We start from the raw sequence: 22,327 nt of genomic DNA on the forward strand, positions 1-22,327 counted from the left end.
GAAATTGGAATCCGTAAAAAAGTAATTTCATCATGTCTGGGTGAGGAACTAATCGTGGCTGTGGTTCACACGTGCACATCACATCTAACATGCATGGCGTGCACCGGCTCCCACTACATGCACTGCAGCTGTGAGGACAGGTGAGGACCAGGGGTGGGGTGTAAGTATAACGTGGAGGGGATACAATGAAAGGGGCAGCTGATGTGACCCGGCAGATGCCTGGTCCATCATGATTATTATTATCATTTATTTGTATAGCGTCACATGAGATCTGCAGCGCCCAATTACAGAGTAAACAAATAAGATAAAATATGAAGACCGTGATTTACAATTCAATACAATATAGAACAAGTAGAGGGTATATAAACATAGATTCATCAGTAAACAGCACTGAAATAAGTATCAGGGTGGCAGAAAACCAAAAGATTTAGTGCCATCAAAGGGAGTATTGAAAAAAAGATAGGTTAAGTAAGAGACGTAAAGCACATGAGGGAAGAGGACCCTGCTCGTGAGAGCTTACATTGTAAAGGGGAGGGCACACAAACGAGTGACACAGATGGGGTAGAAAGTGAGCGTAGGCCACAGAAGGCTTATGATTAGAGACGGCTGGGTTTGGTGAAGAAGTGTGTCTTGAGAGCCCGTTTGAAGTTTTGTAGAAAGGTGGAGAGTCTGAGGGGGAGGGGGAGAGGTAGAGAATTCCAGAAAAAGGGAGCAGAACGTGCAAAATCTTGGAGGTAGGAGTGGGAGGAGGTAATCAGAAGGCAGGAGAGATAGAGTGTATTAGCAGAGCGAAGAGGACGGGCGGGAGTGTAAAAGGAGATAAGGTCAGAGATGTAACTGGGAGAGGAGTTGGTGAGGGCTTTGTAAGTGAGTGTGAGAAGCTTGAAATGGATTCTGAAGGGGAAGGGGAGCCAGTGAAGGGCTTGTAGAAGAGGGAAGGTGTATGTAGTGCGTTTGGTGAGGAAGATGATCCAGGCAGCAGCATTGAGGATAGATTGGAGTGGAGAGATGTATGTATTAGGGATGCCAGTCAGGAGGAGATTACATTAGTCCAGTCTGGAGATGACCAGTGAGTGGATAAGGGTCTTAGTGGCATCCTGGGTGAGAAAGGATCTGATCCTGGAAATATTTTTGAGATGTAAATGACAGGTTTGTGATAGGTGCTGAATGTGTGGTTTGAAGGAGAGGGAGGAGTCAAGGATTACTCTAAGACAGCGCACTTGGGGGCTAGAGGAGATAGTAGTGCCATCGATAGAGAATAAAATTGTGCGAGGGGAGGGTGAGAAGATGATCAGCTCAGTCTTAGACATGTTAAGTTTAAGAAAGTGCTGGGACATCAAAAGAAAAGATAGCAGAGAGACAGTGAGGAGAGCAGAAGAGAGGTCAGGGGAGGAAAGGTAGATTTGAGTGTCATCAGCATAGAGGTGATATTGCAAGTCAAAAGAGCTAATCAGTTCTCCTAAAGGGGATGTATAGAGGGAGAAAAGGGACGACCAAGAGCAGAGCCGTGGGGGGGAGGTGGAGCCATGAGAGGAGATAGACAAGGAATGGTCAGAGAGGTAGGAGGACAGCCAGGAGAGGGCAGTATCACGCAGACCAAGGGAGTGAAGGATTTGCAGAAGGAGAGGGTGGTCCACAGTGTCAAAAGCAGCAGAGAGATCAAATAGAATAAGCAAAGAGTAGTGACCCTTGGATTTAGCAGATAGGTCATTGCAGACATTTGTAAGGGCATGGAATGGGTCAAGTACTGAGTGGGAGGAAAGAAAGGCAGTCAGACAGTTATAGACAATACACTTAAGGAGTTTGGAGGCAAAAGGAAGGAAAGAGATGGGTTGATAGTTGGAGAGAGTGTGTGGATCAAGGGTAGGTTTTTAAGAATAGGTGAGACAAGTGCATGCTTGTAGTCAGATGGGACAGTGCCTGATGAGAGGGAGAGATTGAGGAGGTGGGCAAGATGGGAGCAGGCAGAGAGAGAGAGGTAGCGGAGGCGGGAGTGGTTAGGATCAAGTGGGGAGTTGGAGGTGGGCAAGGAACGGATGAGGGCCATGACTTCCTCACCAGATACATTGGAGAAAGATGTCAGAGTTGGTAAGAGGGAAGGGGAGGGGTGGTACGGGATAGGAGGTGGCTGGTTGCTGATTTTTTTGGTGGGATGTGATGTCCTGACTTATGGAGTGGCAAAATCAATAGCAGAAAGTGAGGGGGGAGACAAAGTGGGGGTCGGCAGAGGAGGGGAGTTGACAAAGAGGCAGCGGGGGTTGGAAGACTGGGAGGATATGAAGTTTTTGAAGTATGACTGTTTAGTGAGGGAAAGAGCAGCACTGACTGAAGAGAGCATAAGTTTGAAATGGAGGAAGTCTGCCTTAGAGCGCAAATTCCTCCACTGTCGCTCAGCAGTACGTGAGCATTTTTACAAATATCTGGTGCATTTGGTGTGCCAGGGTTGAGGTGTTGATCTGCAGGGGTTGAATAGTGGTTGATGGAGCAACAGAGTCAAGAGCAGAAGTAAGGGAAGTATTGTATAGGGATGTGGCTTGTTCAGGGCATAAGAGAGACAAGTGAGAGAGAAGTGAGTCGAATAGGGAGGATAGGGAAGGGGTGTCGATAGCCTCAATGTTGCATTTAGTGATCGTAGCCTTAGGAGGTAGAGATGGAGTAGCCGAGAGAGATAAGATAAAGGAGAGCAGGTGGTGGTGTGAGAGGGGAAATGTGGGAGTTGGAGAAATCAGAATATCACAGCGGTGAGTGAAAACCAGATCCTGTGAGCTCCCATTCACATGGGAGGGGGAGGAGGTCCACTGGAAGAGACCAAGTGAAGATGTAAGGTTAAGGAGTTTAGAGGCAGAGGATTTTGTGGGGATATCAATTGGGATGTTGAAGTCGCCTAAGATAATGGAGAGAATGTCAGAAGTGAGGAAGCAAAGTTGTCAAGGAATTTGGAGGGCGAGGGCATGCCAGGGGGGCTGTAAATGACAGCTACTCGTAGATTGACAGGTTGGAAGGGGTGTATAGCATGGACCTCAAATGTGGAGAATGTAAGGGATGGCTCTTGGGGGATGAGTTGGCAGGAGTAGCTAGAGGGTAAAAGGATCCTAATAATACCGCCTAGGCGTCCCCCGGGTCAGGGTGTATGTGAGCATGTTAGGCCCCCAGCAAAGAGTGCAGCAGGATAAGTGGTGTCATAGGGAGTAATCCAGGTGGCTGTAATGGCCAGGAGATGCAGGGAGTTGGAGATGAAAAGGTCATGGATGGGGACCAGTTTGTTACAAACAGATCTGGCTTTCCATAGGGCACAGGATAGGGTGTGAGAGTTTGAGGGAGAGATATGCAAATGAGATTATCAGGGTTGCTGTAGCGTTGAGGTGATATTGATTTGGATGGAAGGGATAAAGCGAGCATAGTGTTAGTGCGGGCTTCTGAGCTAGGAGGGGAAACTGCAGGAGGAGAGCAGGGAGGGAATGCAGTGTGATGTAGATGGAGAAGAGGTGAAGTGACAGAGAATGGAGGGAGGGAACTGAGCTGAGTGGTGGGGTAGTAGGACCATGGTGGGGCAGAAGTGACTGAAAGTGGGGTGACAGGGAGAGAGGAGGGGAAGAAAGGGAGAGAGAGGTGGATGGGGAAACAGAGGAGGGGAGAGAGTAGGAGACTAGGGGGGGAGGGATATATGTGAAAGGAAGGTTCAAAAGAAAGAATTAGGTAGACAAGGGGTGATGGGGAGGGTTGATGTAAACCTGGACATACTATGGGTGAGGTAAATGGGTGTAAAAATAAATAAAATATTGGAAAAGGGAGTGGAGTTGCTCAAGGATCTCCACAGTCACTCATGAGTGCCGTCCGTCAGTCTATGAATGGGGTACATACAAAAAACATTCAGCACCATTGTTACTTTCCCCTGGAGTGGTCACTCCCAGAGCAAGATAAACAATACCCCACTATTAGCCTTGATGGTTTCTGATTGGTTAATGTAAGTGTTCATTAGAGGATAACAGATTGGAGACTTCTACTTTATCTTTGTTTCTCCATTCAACATGAGTTCACCATATGGACAGTGCAGCACATTGGACCATGGACCTGTGCCCATAATTAACTGATAATTAACCCAAGACATTGGTGATGCAAGTACTGTATGCCCAGTGCAGCAGCTATGCAAGAAATGTCTCCATTTGATGAATGTTATTTATGGTGTCCGGTATCTGTATAAGAGGTCTAAAATGTCATTGGTTTGCTTTGTGGAAATGTATTTGTGTGAATCCTAAAATAATCCATTTTATCATGTTAGATTCTCCTTGATAATCCAGAGTTGTTAATCCCACATGATAATCCATCTGGCAGTGATTCTTACAGTGTTCCTCAAGAGAGTATTGATCAAGTAAGTAGGTTCCAGTTTTTGCTTTTTATGTTGTTATATTTATGTAGATTTTAATTTTAATTCCCCAGGTACATAGCCCCACAAGCAATTTTTTTTTGTGGCTGCTGGGTTTAATAATTCAATCCTTCACCATCTTTTAAAGTGCACCAATCACCGCTACATAGTCCTCATTTTTTATTTTTTATTTAATTAATATTGGCTTTTGTGTGTTGTAGCAATAAAACATTTGCAGTTACTGACCATTGTAATCTTAGGGTAGTGACTATCTTTCTCTTGCAGGAAAATGTACAGTTTGGTTAGTATGTATAGCCTTCCCTCTCTTCTGTGTAGAATGCAACTACTGTAGTATTGAGCTGCCAGTGAGAGTAGGGGATAAAAAAAAACAAAAAGTAATCCTTTCTGAGCAGACCTGCATAATTTCCACTAATGAAGTTGAACAAAAGAAGATGTAAGGCAGATATCTTGAATATCCAGTGCTGAAGTAGGGTGGTACGGAGTGCGTACCACCAGCCCACCGTTGGGGCATAATTTATAAGGGGCATTTCTCTGACGTCCTAGTGGATGCTGGGGACTCCGTCAGGACCATGGGGAATAGCGGCTCCGCAGGAGACAGGGCACAAAAGTAAAAGCTTTAGGATCAGGTGGTGTGCACTGGCTCCTCCCCCTATGACCCTCCTCCAAGCCTCAGTTAGATTTTTGTGCCCGGCCGAGAAGGGTGCAATCTAGGTGGCTCTCCTAAAGAGCTGCTTAGAGTAAAAGTTTTGTTAGGTTTTTTATTTTCAGTGAGTCCTGCTGGCAACAGGCTCACTGCATCGAGGGACTTAGGGGAGAGAAGTGAACTCACCTGCGTGCAGGATGGATTGGCTTCTTAGGCTACTGGACACCATTAGCTCCAGAGGGAGTCGGAACACAGGTCTCACCCTGGGGTTCGTCCCGGAGCCGCGCCGCCGACCCCCTTGCAGATGCCGAAAAGTGAAGAGGTCCAGAAACCGGCGGCAGAAGACTTTTCAGTCTTCATAAGGTAGCGCACAGCACTGCAGCTGTGCGCCATTGTTGTCAGCACACTTCATAGCAGCGGTCACTGAGGGTGCAGGGCGCTGGGGGGGGCGCCCTGGGCAGCAATGATAGTACCTTATTCTGGCTAAAAATACATCACATATAGCCCCTGGGGGCTATATGGATGTATTTAACCCCTGCCAGGTCTCAGAAAAACGGGAGAAGAAGCCTGCCGAAAAAGGGGGCGGGGCCTATTCTCCTCAGCACACAGCGCCATTTTCCCTCACAGAAATGCTGGTGGGAAGGCTCCCAGGCTCTCCCCTGCACTGCACTACAGAAACAGGGTTAAAACAGAGAGGGGGGGCACTTATTTGGCGATATGACTATATATATTAAAATGCTATAAGGGAAAAACACTTATATAAAGGTTGTCCCTGTATAATTATAGCGTTTTTGGTGTGTGCTGGCAAACTCTCCCTCTGTCTCCCCAAAGGGCTAGTGGGGTCCTGTCCTCTATCAGAGCATTCCCTGTGTGTGTGCTGTGTGTCGGTACGTGTGTGTCGACATGTATGAGGACGATGTTGGTGAGGAGGCGGAGCAATTGCCTGTAATGGTGATGTCACTCTCTAGGGAGTCGACACCGGAATGGATGGCTTATTTAAGGAATTACGTGATAATGTCAACACGCTGCAAGGTCGGTTGACGACATGAGACGGCCGGCAAACCAATTAGTACCTGTCCAGGCGTCTCAAACACCGTCAGGGGCGTTAAAACGTCCTTTTACCTCAGTCGGTCGACACAGACACGGACACTGACTCCAGTGTCGACGGTGAAGAAACAAACGTATTTTCCTTTAGGGCCACACGTTACTTGTTAAGGGCAATGAAGGAGGTGTTACATATTTCTGATACTACAAGTACCACAAAAAAGGGTATTATATGGAGTGTGAAAAAACTACCTGTAGTTTTTCCTGAATCAGATAAATTAAATGAAGTGTGTGATGATGCGTGGGTTTCCCCCGATAGAAAATTATTGGCGGTATACCCTTTCCCGCCAGAAGTTAGGGCGCGTTGGGAAACACCCCTTAGGGTGGATAAGGCGCTCACACGCTTATCAAAACAAGTGGCGGTACCGTCTCCAGATAGGGCCGCCCTCAAGGAGCCAGCTGATAGGAGGCTGGAAAATATCCTAAAAAGTATATACACACATACTGGTGTTATACTGCGACCAGCGATCGCCTCAGCCTGGATGTGCAGCGCTGGGGTGGCTTGGTCGGATTCCCTGACTGAAAATATTGATACCCTTGACAGGGACAGTATTTTATTGACTATAGAGCATTTAAAGGATGCATTTCTATATATGCGAGATGCACAGAGGGATATTTGCACTCTGGCATCAAGAGTAAGTGCGATGTCCATATCTGCCAGAAGTTGTTTATGGACACGACAGTGGTCAGGTGATGCAGATTCCAAACAGCACATGGAAGTATTGCCGTATAAAGGAGAAAAAGACAACGTCTTTTCAGCCTCAGTCCTTTCGTCCCCATAAGGGCAAGCGGGCAAAAGGCCAGTCATATCTGCCATGGGATAGAGGAAAGGGAAGAAGACTGCAGCAGGCAGCCCATTCCCAGAAACAGAAGCCCTCCACCGCTTCTGCCAAGTCCTCAGCATGACGCTGGGGCCGTACAAGCGGACTCAGGTGCGGTGGGGGGGGCGTCTCAAGAGTTTCAGCACGCAGTGGGCTCACTCGCAAGTGGACCCCTGGATCCTACAAGTAGTATCCCAGGGGTACAGATTGGAAATTCGAGACGTCTCCCCCTCGCAGGTTCCTGAAGTCTGCTTTACCAACGTCTCCCTCCGACAGGGAGGCAGTAGTGGAAACAATTCACAAGCTGTATTCCCAGCAGGTGATAATCAAAGTACCCCTCCTACAACAAGGAAAGGGGTATTATTCCACACTATATTGTGGTACTGAAGCCAGACGGCTCGGTGAGACCTATTCTAAATCTGAAATAGTTGAACACTTACATACAAAGGTTCAAATCAAGATGGAGTCACTCAGAGCAGTGATAGCGAACCAGGAAGAAGGGGATTATATGGTGTCCCGGGACATCAGGGATGCTTACCTCCATGTCCCAATTTGCCCTTCTCACCAAGGGTACCTCAGGTTCGTGGTACAGAACTGTCACTATCAGTTTCAGACGCTGCCGGTTGGATTGTCCACGGCACCCCGGGTCCTTACCAAGGTAATGGCCGAAATGATGATTCTTCTTCAAAGAAAATGGACGATCTCCTGATAGGGGCAAGGTCCAGAGAACAGTTGGAGGTCGGAGTAGCACTATCTCAAGTAGTTCTACGACAGCACGGGTGGATTCTAAATATTCCAAAACCGCAGCTGTTTCCGACGACACGTTTGCTGTTCCTAGGGATGATTCTGGACACAGTCCAGAAAAAGGTGTTTCTCCCGGAGAAGAAAGCCAGGGAGTTATCCGAGCTAGTCAGGAACCTCCTAAAACCAGGAAAAGTGTCAGTGCATCATTGCACAAGGGTCCTGGGAAAAATGGTGGCTTCTTACGAAGCGATTCCATTCGGTAGATTTCACGCAAGAACTTTTCAGTGGGATCTGCTGGAAAAATGGTCCGGATCGCATCTTCAGATGCATCAGCGGATAACCCTGTCTCCAAGGACAAGGGTGTTTCTTCTGCGGTGGCTGCAGAGTGCTCATCTACTAAAGGGCCGCAGACTCGGCATTCAGGACTGGGTCCTGGTGACCACGGATGCCAGCCTGAGAGGCTGGGGAGCAGTCACACAGGGAAAAAATTTCCAGGGAATGTGATCAAGTCTGGAGACTTCTCTCCACATAAATATACTGGAGCTAAGGGCAATTTACAATGTTCTAAGCTTAGCAAGACCTCTGCTTCAAGGTCAGCCGGTATTGATCCAGTGGGACAACATCACGGCAGTCGCCCACGTAAACAGACAGGGCGGCACAAGAAGCAGGAGGGCAATGGCAGAAACTGCAAGGATTCATGTGATAGCACTGTCAGCAGTGTTCATTCCGGGAGTGGACAACTGGGAAGCAGACTTCCTCAGCAGGCACGACCTCCACCCGGGAGAGTGGGGACTTCATCGGGAAGTATTCCACATGATTGTGAACCGTTGGGAAAGACCAAAGGTGGACATGATGGCGTCCCGCCTGAACAAAAAACTGGACAGGTATTGCGCCAGGTCAAGAGACCCTCAAGCAATATCTGTGGACGTTCTGGTAACACTGTGGGTGTACCAGTCGGTGTATGTGTTCCCTCCTCTGCTTCTCATAACCAAGGTACTGAGAATTATAAGACGTAGAGGAGTAAGAACTATACTCGTGGCTCCGGATTGGCCAAGAAGGACGTGGCACCCGGAACTTCAAGAAATGCTCACAGAGGACTCATGGCCTCTGCCGCTAAGAAGGGACTTGCTTCAGCAAGTACCAGGTCTGTTCCAAGACTTACCGCGGCTGCGTTTGACGGCATGGCGGTGGAACGCCAGATCCTAAGGGAAAAAGGCATTCCGGAAGAGGTCATTCCTACCCTGGTCAAAGCCAGGAAGGAGGTGACCGCAAAACATTATCACCACATGTGGCGAAAATATGTTGCGTGGTGTGAGGCCTGGAAGGCCCCACGAAGAAATTTCAACTCTGTCGATTCCTGCATTTCCTGCAAACAGGAGTGTCTATGGGCCTCAAATTGGGGTCCATTAAGGTTCAAATTTCGGCCCTGTAAATTTTCTTCCAGAAAGAATTGGCTTCAGTTCCTGAAGTCCAGAAGTTTGTCAAGGGAGTATTGCATATACAACCCCCTTTTTGTGCCTCCAGTGGCACTGTGGGATCTCAACGTAGTTCTGGGATTCCTCAAATCACATTTTAAACCGCTCAAATCTGTGGATTTGAAATATCTCATATGGAAAGTGACCATGCTGTTGGCCCTGGCCTCGGCCAGGCGAGTGTCAGAATTGGCGGCTTTGTCTCACAAAAGCCATATCTGATTGTCCATTCGGACAGGGCAGAACTGCGGACTCGTCCCCAGTTTCTTCCTAAGGTGGTGTCAGCGTTTCACCTGAACCAGCTTATTGTGGTACCTGCGGCTACTAGGGACTTGGAGGACTCCAAGTTGCTAGATGTTGTCAGGGCCCTGAAAATATAGGTTTCCAGGACGGCTGGAGTCAGGAAAACTGACTCGCTGTTATCCTGTATGCACCCAACAAACTGGGTGCTCTTGCTTCTAAGCAGACGATTGCTCGTTGGATTTGTAGCACATTTCAACTTGCACATTCTGTGGCACGCCTGCCACAGCCTAAATCTGTCAAGGCCCATTCCACAAGGAAGGTGGGCTCATCCTGGGCGGCTGCCCGAGGGGTCTCGGCATTACAACTCTGCCGAGCAGCTACGTGGTCGGGGGAGAACACGTTTGTAAAATTCTACAAATTTGATACCCTGGCTAAAGAGGACCTGGAGTTCTCTCATTCGGTGCTGCAGAGTCATCCGCACTCTCCCGCCCGTTTGGGAGCTTTGGTATAATCCCCATGGTCCTGACGGAGTCCCCAGCATCCACTAGGACGTCAGAGAAAATAAGATTTTACTTACCGATAAATCTATTTCTCGTAGTCCGTAGTGGATGCTGGGCGCCCATCCCAAGTGCGGATTGTCTGCAATACTTGTACATAGTTATTGTTACAAAAATCGGGTTATTATTGTTGTGAGCCATCTTTTCAGAGGCTCCGCTGTTATCATGCTGTTAACTGGGTTCAGATCACAGGTTGTACAGTGTGATTGGTGTGGCTGGTAGGAGTCTTACCCGGGATTCAAAATCCTTCCTTATTGTGTACGCTCGTCCGGGCACAGTATCCTAACTGAGGCTTGGAGGAGGGTCATAGGGGGAGGAGCCAGTGCACACCACCTGATCCTAAAGCTTTTACTTTTGTGCCCTGTCTCCTGCGGAGCCGCTATTCCCCATGGTCCTGACGGAGTCCCCAGCATCCACTACGGACTACGAGAAATAGATTTATCGGTAAGTAAAATCTTATTTTTTGCGTGTGGGATATAAAATGGTGTCATTAGTATAACTGTATGTGGCATAATATGTAATAGGCATTACAGTGTGTGGTATATGTAAGGCATTACGGTGTGTGGCATAATGTGTAATAAGCATTACAGTGTGTTGCATAATGTGTAATAAGCATTACGGTGTGTGGCATAACGTGTAATAAGCATTACAGTGTGTGGCATAATGTGTGATAATCATTACGGTGTGTGGCACAATGTGTAATAAGCATTAAGGTATGAGGCATAGGGGTATATGCAATTCACGGCGAATCGCGGCAATTTTTCGCCGTTTTTTAATTCGACTCAATTCGCCAGGTGAATTCCGGCAGGTGGCTGCCGGAATTCACCATATTCAATGAAAAACGGGTTCGCCAGAATCGCGGGCGAAAATCGGCCGATTTGGCGGATTTTGCCGCGATTTTAAAAAACGGGAAAAACCCGAAAAAAAAATGGCGTGGGGTCCCCCCTCCAAAGCATAACCAGCCTCGGGCTCTTCGAGCTGGTCCTGGTTCTAAAAATGCAGGGGAAAAATTGGGCAGGGATCCCCCGTATTTTTAAAACCAGCACCGGGCTCTGCGCCTGGTGCTGGTGCCAAAAATACGGGGGACAAAAAGAGTAGGGGTCCCCCGTATTTTTAACACCAGCATCGGGCTCCACTAGCTGGACAGATAATGCCACAGCCGGGGGTCACTTTTATGCCGTGCCCTGCGGCCGTGGCATTAACTACCCAACTAGTCACCACTGGCCGGGGTACCCTGGGGGAGTGGGGACCCCTTCAATCAAGGGGTCCCCCCCCCCCAGCCACCCAAGGGCCAGGGGTGAAGCCCGAGGCTGTCCCCCCCCCCCATCCAATGGGCTGCGGATGGGGGGGCTGATAGCCTTTTGTGATAATAAAAAGATATTGTTTTTTCCAGTAGTACTACAAGTCCCAGCAAGCCTCCCCCGCAAGCTGGTACTTGGAGAACCACAAGTACCAGCATGCGGGAGAAAAACGGGCCCGCTGGTACCTGTAGTACTACTGGAAAAAAAATACCCAAATAAAAACCGTACACACACACCGTGAAAGTAAAACTTTATTACACACTACCGACACACACATACTTACCTATGTTGACACGCCGACTGCCACGGTCTCCGACGATCCGAGGTACCTGTGAAAAAATTATACTCACCTTCCAGCGTCCAGAGATAAATCCACGTCCAGAGAGAGAAATCCACGTACTTGTAAAAAAAAAAAAAACGCAAATACCCGCTCCATACCGGACTGAAAGGGGTCCCATGCTGACACATCAGACCCCTTTCTCCCGAATGCCGGGACATCACGTGACTCCTGTCATTGAAGTCCCTTCAGCCAATCAGGAAGCGCTACTTCCGTGGCGCTCACCTGATTGGCTGTGCGCTGTCTGTGCTGTCAGACAGCGCATCGCAAAGCCGCTCCATTACTTTCAATGGTGGGAACTTTGCGGGTAGCGGTGGGGTTAACCCGCGGTCAGCCGCTGACCGGCGGGTGACCTCACCGCTAGCCGCTAAGTTCCCACCATTGAATATAATGGACGGGGCTGTGCGATGCGCTGTCTGAGTTCAGACAGCGCACAGCCAATCAGGTGAGCGCAACGAAGTTGCGCTTCCTGATTGGCTTTAGAGACCTTTCAGTGACAGCTGTCACTGAGAGGTCTCTCTGCATTCGGGGATAGGGGTCCCATGTGTCAGCATGGGACCCCTTTCAGTCCGTTTGGTCGGGTGTCCGGTTTGTTATTTTCTACAAGTACGTGGATTTATCTCTGGACCCTGGTTGAGGTGAGTATATTGATCTTTTATTTTCAGGTATCCGTGGATTCTACATGGAGAAGAGGACCGATGTCGGCGTGTGAACATAGGTAAGTATGTGTGTGTCGACGTATGAAATAAAGTTTTACTGTCGACGGTGTGTGTGTCCTGTTTTTATTTGGGTATTTTTTTTCCAGTAGTACTACAGGTACCAGCGGGCCCGCTTTTCTCCCGCATGCTGGTACTTGTGGTTCTCCAAGTACCAGCTTGCGGGGGAGGCTTGCTGGGACTTGTAGTACTGCTGGAAAAAACAATATTCTTTTCATGATCACAAAAGGCTATCAGCCCCCCAATCCGCAGCCCATTGGATGGGGGGGGACAGCCTCGGGCTTCATCCCTGGCCCTTGGGTGGCTGGGGAGGGGGGACCCTTTGATTGAAGGGGTCCCCACTCCCCCAGGGTACCCCGGCCAGGGGTGACTAGTTGGATATTTAATGCCACGGCCGCAGGGCACGGCATAAAAGTGACCCCCGGCTGTGGCATTATCTGTCCAGCTAGTGGAGCCCGATGCTGGTGTTAAAAATACGGGGGACCCCTATGCTTTTTGTCCCCCGTATTTTTGGCCCCAGCACCAGGCGCAGAGCCCGGTGCTGGTTTTAAAAATACGGGGGATCCCCTGTCAATTTTTTCCCCGCATTTTTAGAACCAGGACCAGCTCGAAGAGCCCGAGGCTGGTTATGCTTTGGAGGGGGGACCCCACGCCATTTTTTTTTAGGATTTTACCGTTCCAGCAATTAAAAAAAAAAAAAATAATAATAATATTTTAAAAAATATATAAATAATATTTGTGCCTCCAAAAAAAAAAAAAAGTACCTAATCCCTTCTAATATAAATAGATCTGCTATTCCCAAAAAAAAAAAACACAAAAAAAAACATGTTTAAATTTTTTTTATTTGTTTTCACCCTCCAAAGTGTGGCGGATTGAAAATGACGAATTTGCTGTCTAAAAGCACTGCTGTCGAATTTCCAAACTTGAATATGCTTTGGTCGAATTGCAGCACTTATATCATTGCAGAAAAGTCGAATTTGCAAAAATTCGAATTTCAAAAAGTCGAATTTTGAAAGTCCGTTTTTTGGTCGGAAAGCAGTGAATTGCATAGGCGAATTTTTTTTTTGGTCGAAAATGACCCGAAATTCGACAATTTCGGGAATTCGACCGCAATTGCATATACCCCATAATGTGAAATGGGCATTACGGTGTTTGGCATAATGTGTAAGGGGCATTACGGTGTGTGGAATAATGTGGCCATTGCATATTGCATATACCCCATAATGTGAAATGGGCATTACGGTGTTTGGCATAATGTGTAAGGGGCATTACGGTGTGTGGAATAATGTGGCCATTCCCCTATAGTCATGTAGCCACTACCCTAGTTTTGTGTGACCACACCCCCTCATTACACGTGACCATGCCCATTTTTACTATCAGTACCACTAAGAAAAAAATTCTACTTGCACAACTGGTAATATCCATAGGAAAATATTACTCTGAGTCTTTGAGGACCAGAAACATTACAGCAAAAACTGGTAACAGTGAAAACAAGGTAGTCGATGCCTTAAATATTTAAATACCATTAGTCAGGTGTGGAAAGGCAGAGAATGGAATCTGGTGGAGGGGGGGGGGGGGGAATGCAAACAGGAATAGGGGTTGGGTATCAATCAATTTGGGGATGCTTATTCTGCAAATCATACACTTTGTACGTTTGCCATATATATTTGAATTCGATGAAAGAGGTGGCGTATTAGGTTTCTTCCATGCTGCAGTAATCTGACATATAACGAAGCTGTGAACATACCTGATGATTACAGACTTCTGGAATTGACAACTGTATCAAAATGTATTTTGTATCAGAATTTTAAAACTAATGTAATCTAGACTGCACCATGCACCTGGGATCGCTTGCAATACCTTGTCCATTGATATTTGGCAGAGCACAGGGGCTACTGTATTCCAAATACAAGCCTTTATTTAGGTCTGGTGCTATCAGTGCTGACCACTCACTCCATGCTACAGAAAGAAGAGCCCCGAGAGTGACTTGAAGAATTTTGGGGCGACATTAGGTTCCATCTCACTGAAGATGACTTTTAAAGTGCTTGAACTCTTATCAAAGTCAGATTTGACCCTTTGATCAGTGTCCAAGTGCGGCTGGGAAGACTGTAGCTTATGGATGGATTTCCAATTGAATTTGACTTCCACAAGCCACGTCCGTCCCAAGTCTTGCCATCATTATGCTGTACAGTGAATCTTTGAATGTAACTTTCACCTTTTATCTTCTCCACTGGCTGAATGACAGTGCCAATAAACATGTGGACCTCAACCGATGTTTTCCTCAATGGGATATGCAAGAGCAGCCAGTTCTAATCAGTTATATTAATGACACAGGGCCTGATTCAAAGTTGCACGCGAAGCCAAAAAGCACACGACTGGGCAAAACCATGTTGCACTGCAGGTGGGGCTGATATGTGCAAAGAGATTTACATTTGGGTGAGTTATATTTTTTCTGTGTAGGGTAAATACAGGCTGCTTTTGCATGTATCCCCCAAATTCTAGACAGCTTTATTTTTACAGTGCAATTTAGATTTCAGTTTAAACACACCCCATCCAAATCTAACTCTCTGCACATGTTACATCTGCCCCACCTGTAGTGCAACATCGTTTTGCCCAGTTGTGTGCTTTTTGGTTTTGCTTGCAACGTTGAATCAGGTCCACAGTCTGTAGCTCTGTTCCCTCAATCTCAGGGCAGACCCAGATCATTTGGCGGTCTTTTACTTCAGTGCTATGCAGATGAAGCCAAGACAGCTTCTTTTTGGACCTGCACTGATAGTGGAGACCAGTTCATAATCAACTACCAGTCTGTTTAAATCTGTCCCAAGGCAACACACACGTTCTATGTGGTCCACTTGTGGCATCTTAAGTGGACCTGATTGCAGAACCAGCAATGACTTGTGTCATAGGTAGACTCTCCACAATGAAAACATGGGCATCACAGTGAAAACATGGGCATCTCTGACCAGAAATCATTTTATGTGTGGCTCACTCCGCTGTAGTTCCGCTGCATTCCTGGCTGCTGTCTCCATAGAAAACTTAGGGACAGATCAGGTTCCGTTGTTGGATGTTTTCACTAACCATGCCACATACTAATAAGTCTCTAAAGGCATCTGCTAGTCTTGCTTCAAATTGGCAGTGATCGGATAATTTCCTTAATTCAGCCAGATATTTTGTTAGGGATTCACTCAGCAATCACTGATGGCGTTAGATTTAAGTGACTCTGTAAACTGTCCGCAATATCCTTAAAGTTTGTATCTGCACCTTCTTTTCTTCTTGAACATTGTTGACCTAGCAGTATAATTCCACCCTCTAAACTCCAAGTTCTCATTCTCACTGTCAGAACTGGATACAGGTCCAATATATGCTGCCATCTCGTTTTAACTGAATCACTTGCAGATCAGAAATTGCAGTACTTCTGAGGCCCTCCATATCCTCCTCCACAGACTCTGCAAGTTCCACCACACTGCGAAATGCAATATCCGCCTCTTGCTGACATCTACGAATGCCAGGATGAAACTTTGGCGTAATTTAATCCCAAGAGCTAGAGTTACATATGTAAGAGTGTGTTTATGTATGACACCATATTCAGATGGTCAGTCAGAATGTCGACACCCGATTCTAAGGGTAGGGTTAGGCTGCAATCAGGTTTAGTTTAGGGTTAGGCAGCAGTTAATTCCACACTCTAAACAATTTAGGTTAAGACTGCAGTTAGGGTAAGGTTAGGCTCACACGTGTATGGGAAATTGCATTGTCAACATGACATTGTCGCCTTTGTGAATGTGGACTAAATATACCACGCCCATTCAGACTGGAGCAAGCACTCTGTGCTTCTTTATTGGATAACAACATGTAACAAGAGCGTGGCTTGGAACAGGAACACGTACATTACACTAAGCAGGAAATAAGTTCCGGCATATCCTTCTAGCAGACATCCTACCAAATAGTGCCACAGACACCGGAGCCCTCATCCATGTTCTTTTACTGTTCACTTGGGAAGAAATTACACGTTGTAATAAAATTGCTACCAACTTGGCTTCAGTTAGAGTTAGGACACAGGAAACCTGACATCAACAATGGGTAATTAACACTCATTTCTGGGCTTCAGCAAGATTTTTATGGTCTCCTTTAAGCACCATAGTAAAGCACCCCGCCCACCTTCTATAATGTCCGTATCCATGGGCAGACTACAAATAACATTAGTAGCAATAGTTATGTTATCCTGTTTTCCAAACCATATAACTGCCTGGAAATGTTCACAATGAAGCCACACTACAGTATGTGTATACTTCATTTAAGGCACATGCTTTCCTCTGGGACAGGGTTCTCATATGCTTAAGGGTTTCACAGCAGTCATATGGAATATGGATGACTAAGGGCGCTATATATATATATATATATATATATATATATATATAATATGCAGTATCGCGCTAAAATACCACAATTGCCAAGTAGTAAGGAGTATATATGAATAATGTCCTTGTAAGGATAAACTTGTCCCTCACTGCAAATATCTATAATATATTTAAGGTTTTTTTTAAAATAGGGATCATATCGAGATAAACCCAAATTAAATGGTTCACTTTTTTACATTTAAAATATTTATTTACTTAATTCATTACCTGACTTGCACTGGGACCACATGCACAAATTTCATCACTGAATAGATGCAGATTGTGAAAATGGCCCCCAGGCTTGAAAGGTCTAAATAGCTTTTGTCCTTCTAATAATAAAAAGAACAGACCAAAAAAGAGGCCCCTATGCTTGAAAAGTATATTTTATTTTTTCAATAATAACCAGCCATTGATTGACCTATATAGTGCTCGAGGAGAATCTTCTTCAACACCCCTGAGGAAGTCACGAGTGACGAAACGCGTTGGGTGATATCTACTAGACCTGAAGGGACCACTTACTGTCTGAGCTCTCCCCGGCTGGGGTTGACAGCATGTTGTTTTTTTCCATCGGGCTCGTTAGGGTGAAGAAAGATGTGCGATATGTGAAGTATAATCTGTTTTTAAGTAAATAAATATTTTAAATGTTCTATTTGTAAAAAGTGAACCATTTAATTTGGGTTTATTTCGATATAATGGTTTGTCAACAACTCCATCTCGATTCCTATTTTTTTTTTTTAATAACTTAAATAAATTATAGATTTGCGGTTTTAGCAACTGCAATATTTGGGCACTCGCCAAACACCTTTTCTAGTTTTTATTCTTTTGGTTCTTGCTGGCAAGAGACAAGCTGGGGACAGCAGCCTATCCTTACAAGGACATTATTCATATATACTCCTTACTATTTGGCAATTGTGGTATTTTAATATAGATACTGTATATGCCCAATATCTGACCACTTGGCCTGAGAATTGTTTAGTGTGTATATGCCACACCTGGACCTGATGGTTGTTTGGATCTGCTTCTCTGATCAAAGTTGCGGGAATGACATTTTTCAAAATGAAGAGACAATTTCCATAACAGGAAATCAGGTGTTATCCTATGATCATTCCAGTCAGAACGACCATTGACACTAGTTTTCATGCAGAAAGATAATTGAGCAGTCGGACAGGTCATTGGAACATTGCTGAGGTGTGTACCTAGCTTATGAGCCAGGGCTGAATATGAGGTTAGGGGGTATGCAGGTGTGTCACTGGGGTGCGGAGCTATGGTACCAGTAGTCATACATAGCTGAACGGCAGGAGTCAAGTAAAAAATTGTAATGTAGGTTGATAAACACATTCATCAGACAAGGTTAAGTAAAGCCATGTAACTTTCTGGCAGGGAATGAATGCGCTCTCTACTGATCCAAGCTATCATGTGACATGATTTTGGGTTGCTAGGCAACTTGTAAAAGTCAGAATATCATTCTTCCAAAGATGTTCGTCTCCCTGCACATCTGAAGGTGGTTTGGGCTTAAGAAACGCTGAGGTTGCAGATGGTTACGGCTAGAAGGAGTACTGATAAATATGATTGTAGATACACATAAGAAGGCAATAAATACAGCTTGGCTGTTGCAGAATGAAAGGAAAGCAGGAGGGATTAGACAAGACTCTATTATCTTTCTCCTTCCAGTTTTCTTTGTCATCGCCTCCCAGTAGGGTTTTCTATATGTTTTTTTTCCTACTAGGTTATTCACATTATAGCAATTACCAATAGACATGTTTAAGGAAAAGTTTAATTCTGCAAAAATCATTGCAGTGGATATGATTGCAGTCTGTTACTTCAAATACATATAGTAGGCTTCATCAGTTGGCATGGTATATGAGTAAAGATAAATGCCCCTGAAAATCTCTGGCTGACGGCACATCTTTATATACGAGATGTAACATATGTTGTACGTCTCATTTTGGATTGCAGTAAACATAGGGCTGATCAGCAGTTTACATTTGCCACTTCCCTACAGCGCCACCTGGTGTCCCCAACATGCAGTACTGCATTTACTTCTCACTAAGCATCATAATGTACTGTGTCACACTTTCTGAATGTCAAACCTTCCATTGAGAGTACATCCATTGTGTACTGCTTTATAAATGTTATATTTATGATCTATGGCTTCACATCAGAGCTAATTTTAATTTGATTGAAATGTCACGCAGGTCCTGTACTGTTTTGTCTCCAGCTTTTTCCATTACACTGTATGTGGTCAACTTTAAACCTGAATATTAACCAGAGTCTTTTGGCAAAAAGGCCTCTCTGATAGAAGAAATGCTTGTGTCCTGTGTCATGTGCAGAATGTAGCATATAAGTTATCATGTCTCTGTTTATTTCGTAGCTGGTGTATATTGGTTTTACTCCTGAGGCAGCTAAGGCAGCTCTCCAACTATTCATGGGTAACACTGAACTGGCTTCTCAGATTCTGGCTCACCACCAAGGAGTTCTCCCTCCTAACCTATTTCAGGACCTAGAGAACACACCTAAAGCAAACGAGTCCAATCCATCTTCCTCAGAGTCTGCAGGTATAGTACTGTGTTCACTATAAACTGCAGCTCCAACTTACAGTATATGTAATGTCAAACCATATTACACTACATATTGGAGCACCAGTGTAAAACGTACCGTGCACATGATTTGATTTCTTTAACCCATTCACTGCTGAACCTGTTTTGGCACGTTTATGACTGGTCACATGCAGCATCAATATCAGTAATTCTACATTACCCAAAGAAATTATACAAATGTGTAGGTGCCAGGATTGTCTACTGATCAGCAGGCTATTATCACTAATGGGTCACATTGGGGTAGATATATTAAGCCTGGAGAAGTGATAAAGCAGTGATAAGTGCAAGGTGATTACGCACCAGCCAATCAGCTCATAACTGCTATTTACATATTGGAGCTGATTATCTGGTGCGTTATCACCTTGCACTTGTCACTGCTTTATCACTTCTCCAGGCTTAATACATCTGCCCCATTATTTAAACAAGGGAACTCTCATCTTTCAAATAAGGGTGAGATTATTGAAGCCAGAATGGAGACTTCAGAATTTCTGACATACAAGGGTGTTTTTTGGTGATCACGTAAAATCACCAGAGAATAACTTCTCAGTGGTTATATAAAGCAAGTGTACCCCTGAGGCTGTAGGTACCACTGTGACTGAGATAGAGGACTTTTAATGCTTTTCCCATTTCCTGGCTTGCAGTGCTTTTCCTGGAAAGGTTGGGACTTAATGGCATTGACTTCTGGGACAATGACGTCATCAAGACTCGCTAGGAATGGACATCAGTATACTCACCATCTGTGGTTACCATCGATGGCTGCAAACTATGCAATGGAGGACCATTGGTGGTTTCACTCACGGATGTTCATCTCTGTTCTTTCACTGACTGGCCTGTGGGCCAATAATAACTTGAGGGCAGGGCTTCACTGGTGTGTCGGGTATCTGAACTGGGCTCCGTCTCCTGGCACTAACTAGGGGGAGAAAAAACACCATGGGGGGTGGGGGTTTACCATCAATGGTGGAGAACCATTGGTTCTCATCCATTGATGGAAAAACTAATATTGACACGAAATCATTGATGGTCTGTAACCATCGATGACCATCCCTAAGCCCCTTTCCCATCTGTTTGACGACAACTATAAGGGTGGGACTTTGAAGAAAGTTTTCTCCCTTATTTCAGCCTCTGCATAAGTCCCACTCATCCTTAGTATTGAAGGGTTTAAGGGCTGCTGAGTCGCCAGATGTCAGTGCTCATAGAAAAGACACAGTAAGCCCTCAACTGCAGTTAGACATCTTGTGCTTTCTCTGGACTGTTATCTATGATTTTTCCTAGCTTGATGGATGTAGCTCGTGTGATATGAACACTAGCTTACTGCATGCAGGTAGTTTGGCATCTTTAATATAAAGCGTGGGCCATGTTTGATTTTGCACATTAACAGCTGCTTTGTTTTTTTAATAACTTTTCTGTATGAGTTTGTATGAAGTTGCTTTTATTTGAAGTTGCAGATATCCCATTACCTGTCTGGAAAACGGTTTATGCTGAAGTCTTATTTTGAGTGACAATAAGCTACTGTATTTTAATGCTGCTTACGCTTTGGTTTTGTTACTTAGAGGCAGTTTTAGTTAAGTGTGAAGTTCCTGTGATGCACATATCAGGTTATTATGGGATGAAAACCTTATTGGCTTGCCTCTCAATGGGCTGGGAGCAAAAACAAGTGAAGTTTTTTTTTCTCCGCATAACCCGCACATCATTACCAAATAAGGTTCTAATGAATCCTTGTGGGCTAATTGCATCTGCCCCTTGGTGTCGCCACACCGTTATAGGCTCTGGCACTTTATTTCTCTAACGTCCTAGTGGATGCTGGGGACTCCGTAAGGACCATGGGGAATAGACGGGCTCCGCAGGAGACAGGGCACTTTAAGAAAGAATTAGGATACTGGTGTGCACTGGCTCCTCCCTCTATGTCCCTTCTCCAGACCTCAGTTTGAATCTGTGCCCGGACGAGCTGGGTGCACCTTAGTGAGCTCTCCTGAGATTACTAAAAAAGAAAGTATTTTGTTAGGATTTTTTATTTTCAGAGAGATCTGCTGGCAACAGACTCTCTGCTACGTGGGACTGAGGGGAGAGAAGCAGTCCTACTCACTAGAAGATAGGTCGTGCTTCTTAGGCTACTGGACACCATTAGCTCCAGAGGGATCGTACACAGGAACGCACCCTTGGTCGTCCAGAGCCGCGCCGCCGCCCCCCTCGCAGAGCCAGAAGCCGGCGTGAGAAGCAAGAAGACTTCGAAATCGTCGGCAGAAGACTCCAGTCTTCATATGAGGTAGCGCACAGCACTGCAGCTGTGCGCCATTGCTCCCACACTAAACCCACACACTCCGGTCACTGTAGGGTGCAGGGCACAGGGGGGGGCACCCTGGGCAGCAATTAGGTACCTCTTGGCAAAAGCAGCATATATACAGTTGGGCACTGTATATATGCATGAGCCCCCGCCATTATTTTTACACAAAACGCGGGACAGAAGCCCGCCGCTGAGGGGGTGGGGCTTTTTCCTCAGCACTCACCAGCGCCATTTTCTCTCCACAGCTCCGCTGAGAGGAAGCTCCCCAGGCTCTCCCCTGCAGAATCACGGTAGAAAGAGGGTAAAAAGAGAGGGGGGGCACATAAATTTGGCGCAAAAACAGTATATACAGCAGCTACTGGGTTAACACTAAGTTACTGTGTGACTCCTGGGTAATATTGCGCTGGGGTGTGTGCTGGCATACTCTCTCTCTGTCTCTCCAAAAGGCCTTGTGGGGCAACTGTCTTCAAATAGAGCATCCCCTGTGTGTGTGGTGTGTCGGTACGCTTGTGTCGGCATGTTTGACGAGGAAGGCTATGTGGAAACAGAGCGGGTACAAATGAATGTGGGGTCGCCGCCGACACCCGATTGGATGGATATGTGGAAGGTTTTAAATGATAATGTTAATTCCTTGCATAAAAGGTTGGATAAAGCTGTGAAGCCTTGGGACAGTCAGGGTCTCAACCCATGCCTGATCCTACAGCGCAGAGGCCGTCGGGGTCTCAGAAGCGCC

The 22,327-nt window shown here is 45.9% G+C and overlaps 1 protein-coding gene across 1 annotated transcript in view; it reads left to right on the forward strand.

Annotated features, from left to right (window-relative positions):
- NUB1 (negative regulator of ubiquitin like proteins 1) overlaps positions 1-22,327 on the forward strand; it is a 176,863-nt gene that overhangs the window by 146,419 nt on the left and 8,117 nt on the right. Inside the window, exons 13-14 of the mRNA XM_063921843.1 lie at positions 4,280-4,369; positions 19,088-19,271. Of these exons, the coding sequence (XP_063777913.1) occupies positions 4,280-4,369; positions 19,088-19,271 (274 nt within the window). The remainder of the gene's footprint in view (positions 1-4,279; positions 4,370-19,087; positions 19,272-22,327) is intronic.

Source organism: Pseudophryne corroboree, chromosome 5 (genome assembly GCF_028390025.1).
Source record: "Pseudophryne corroboree isolate aPseCor3 chromosome 5, aPseCor3.hap2, whole genome shotgun sequence".
Classification (NCBI taxonomy): domain Eukaryota; kingdom Metazoa; phylum Chordata; class Amphibia; order Anura; family Myobatrachidae; genus Pseudophryne; species Pseudophryne corroboree.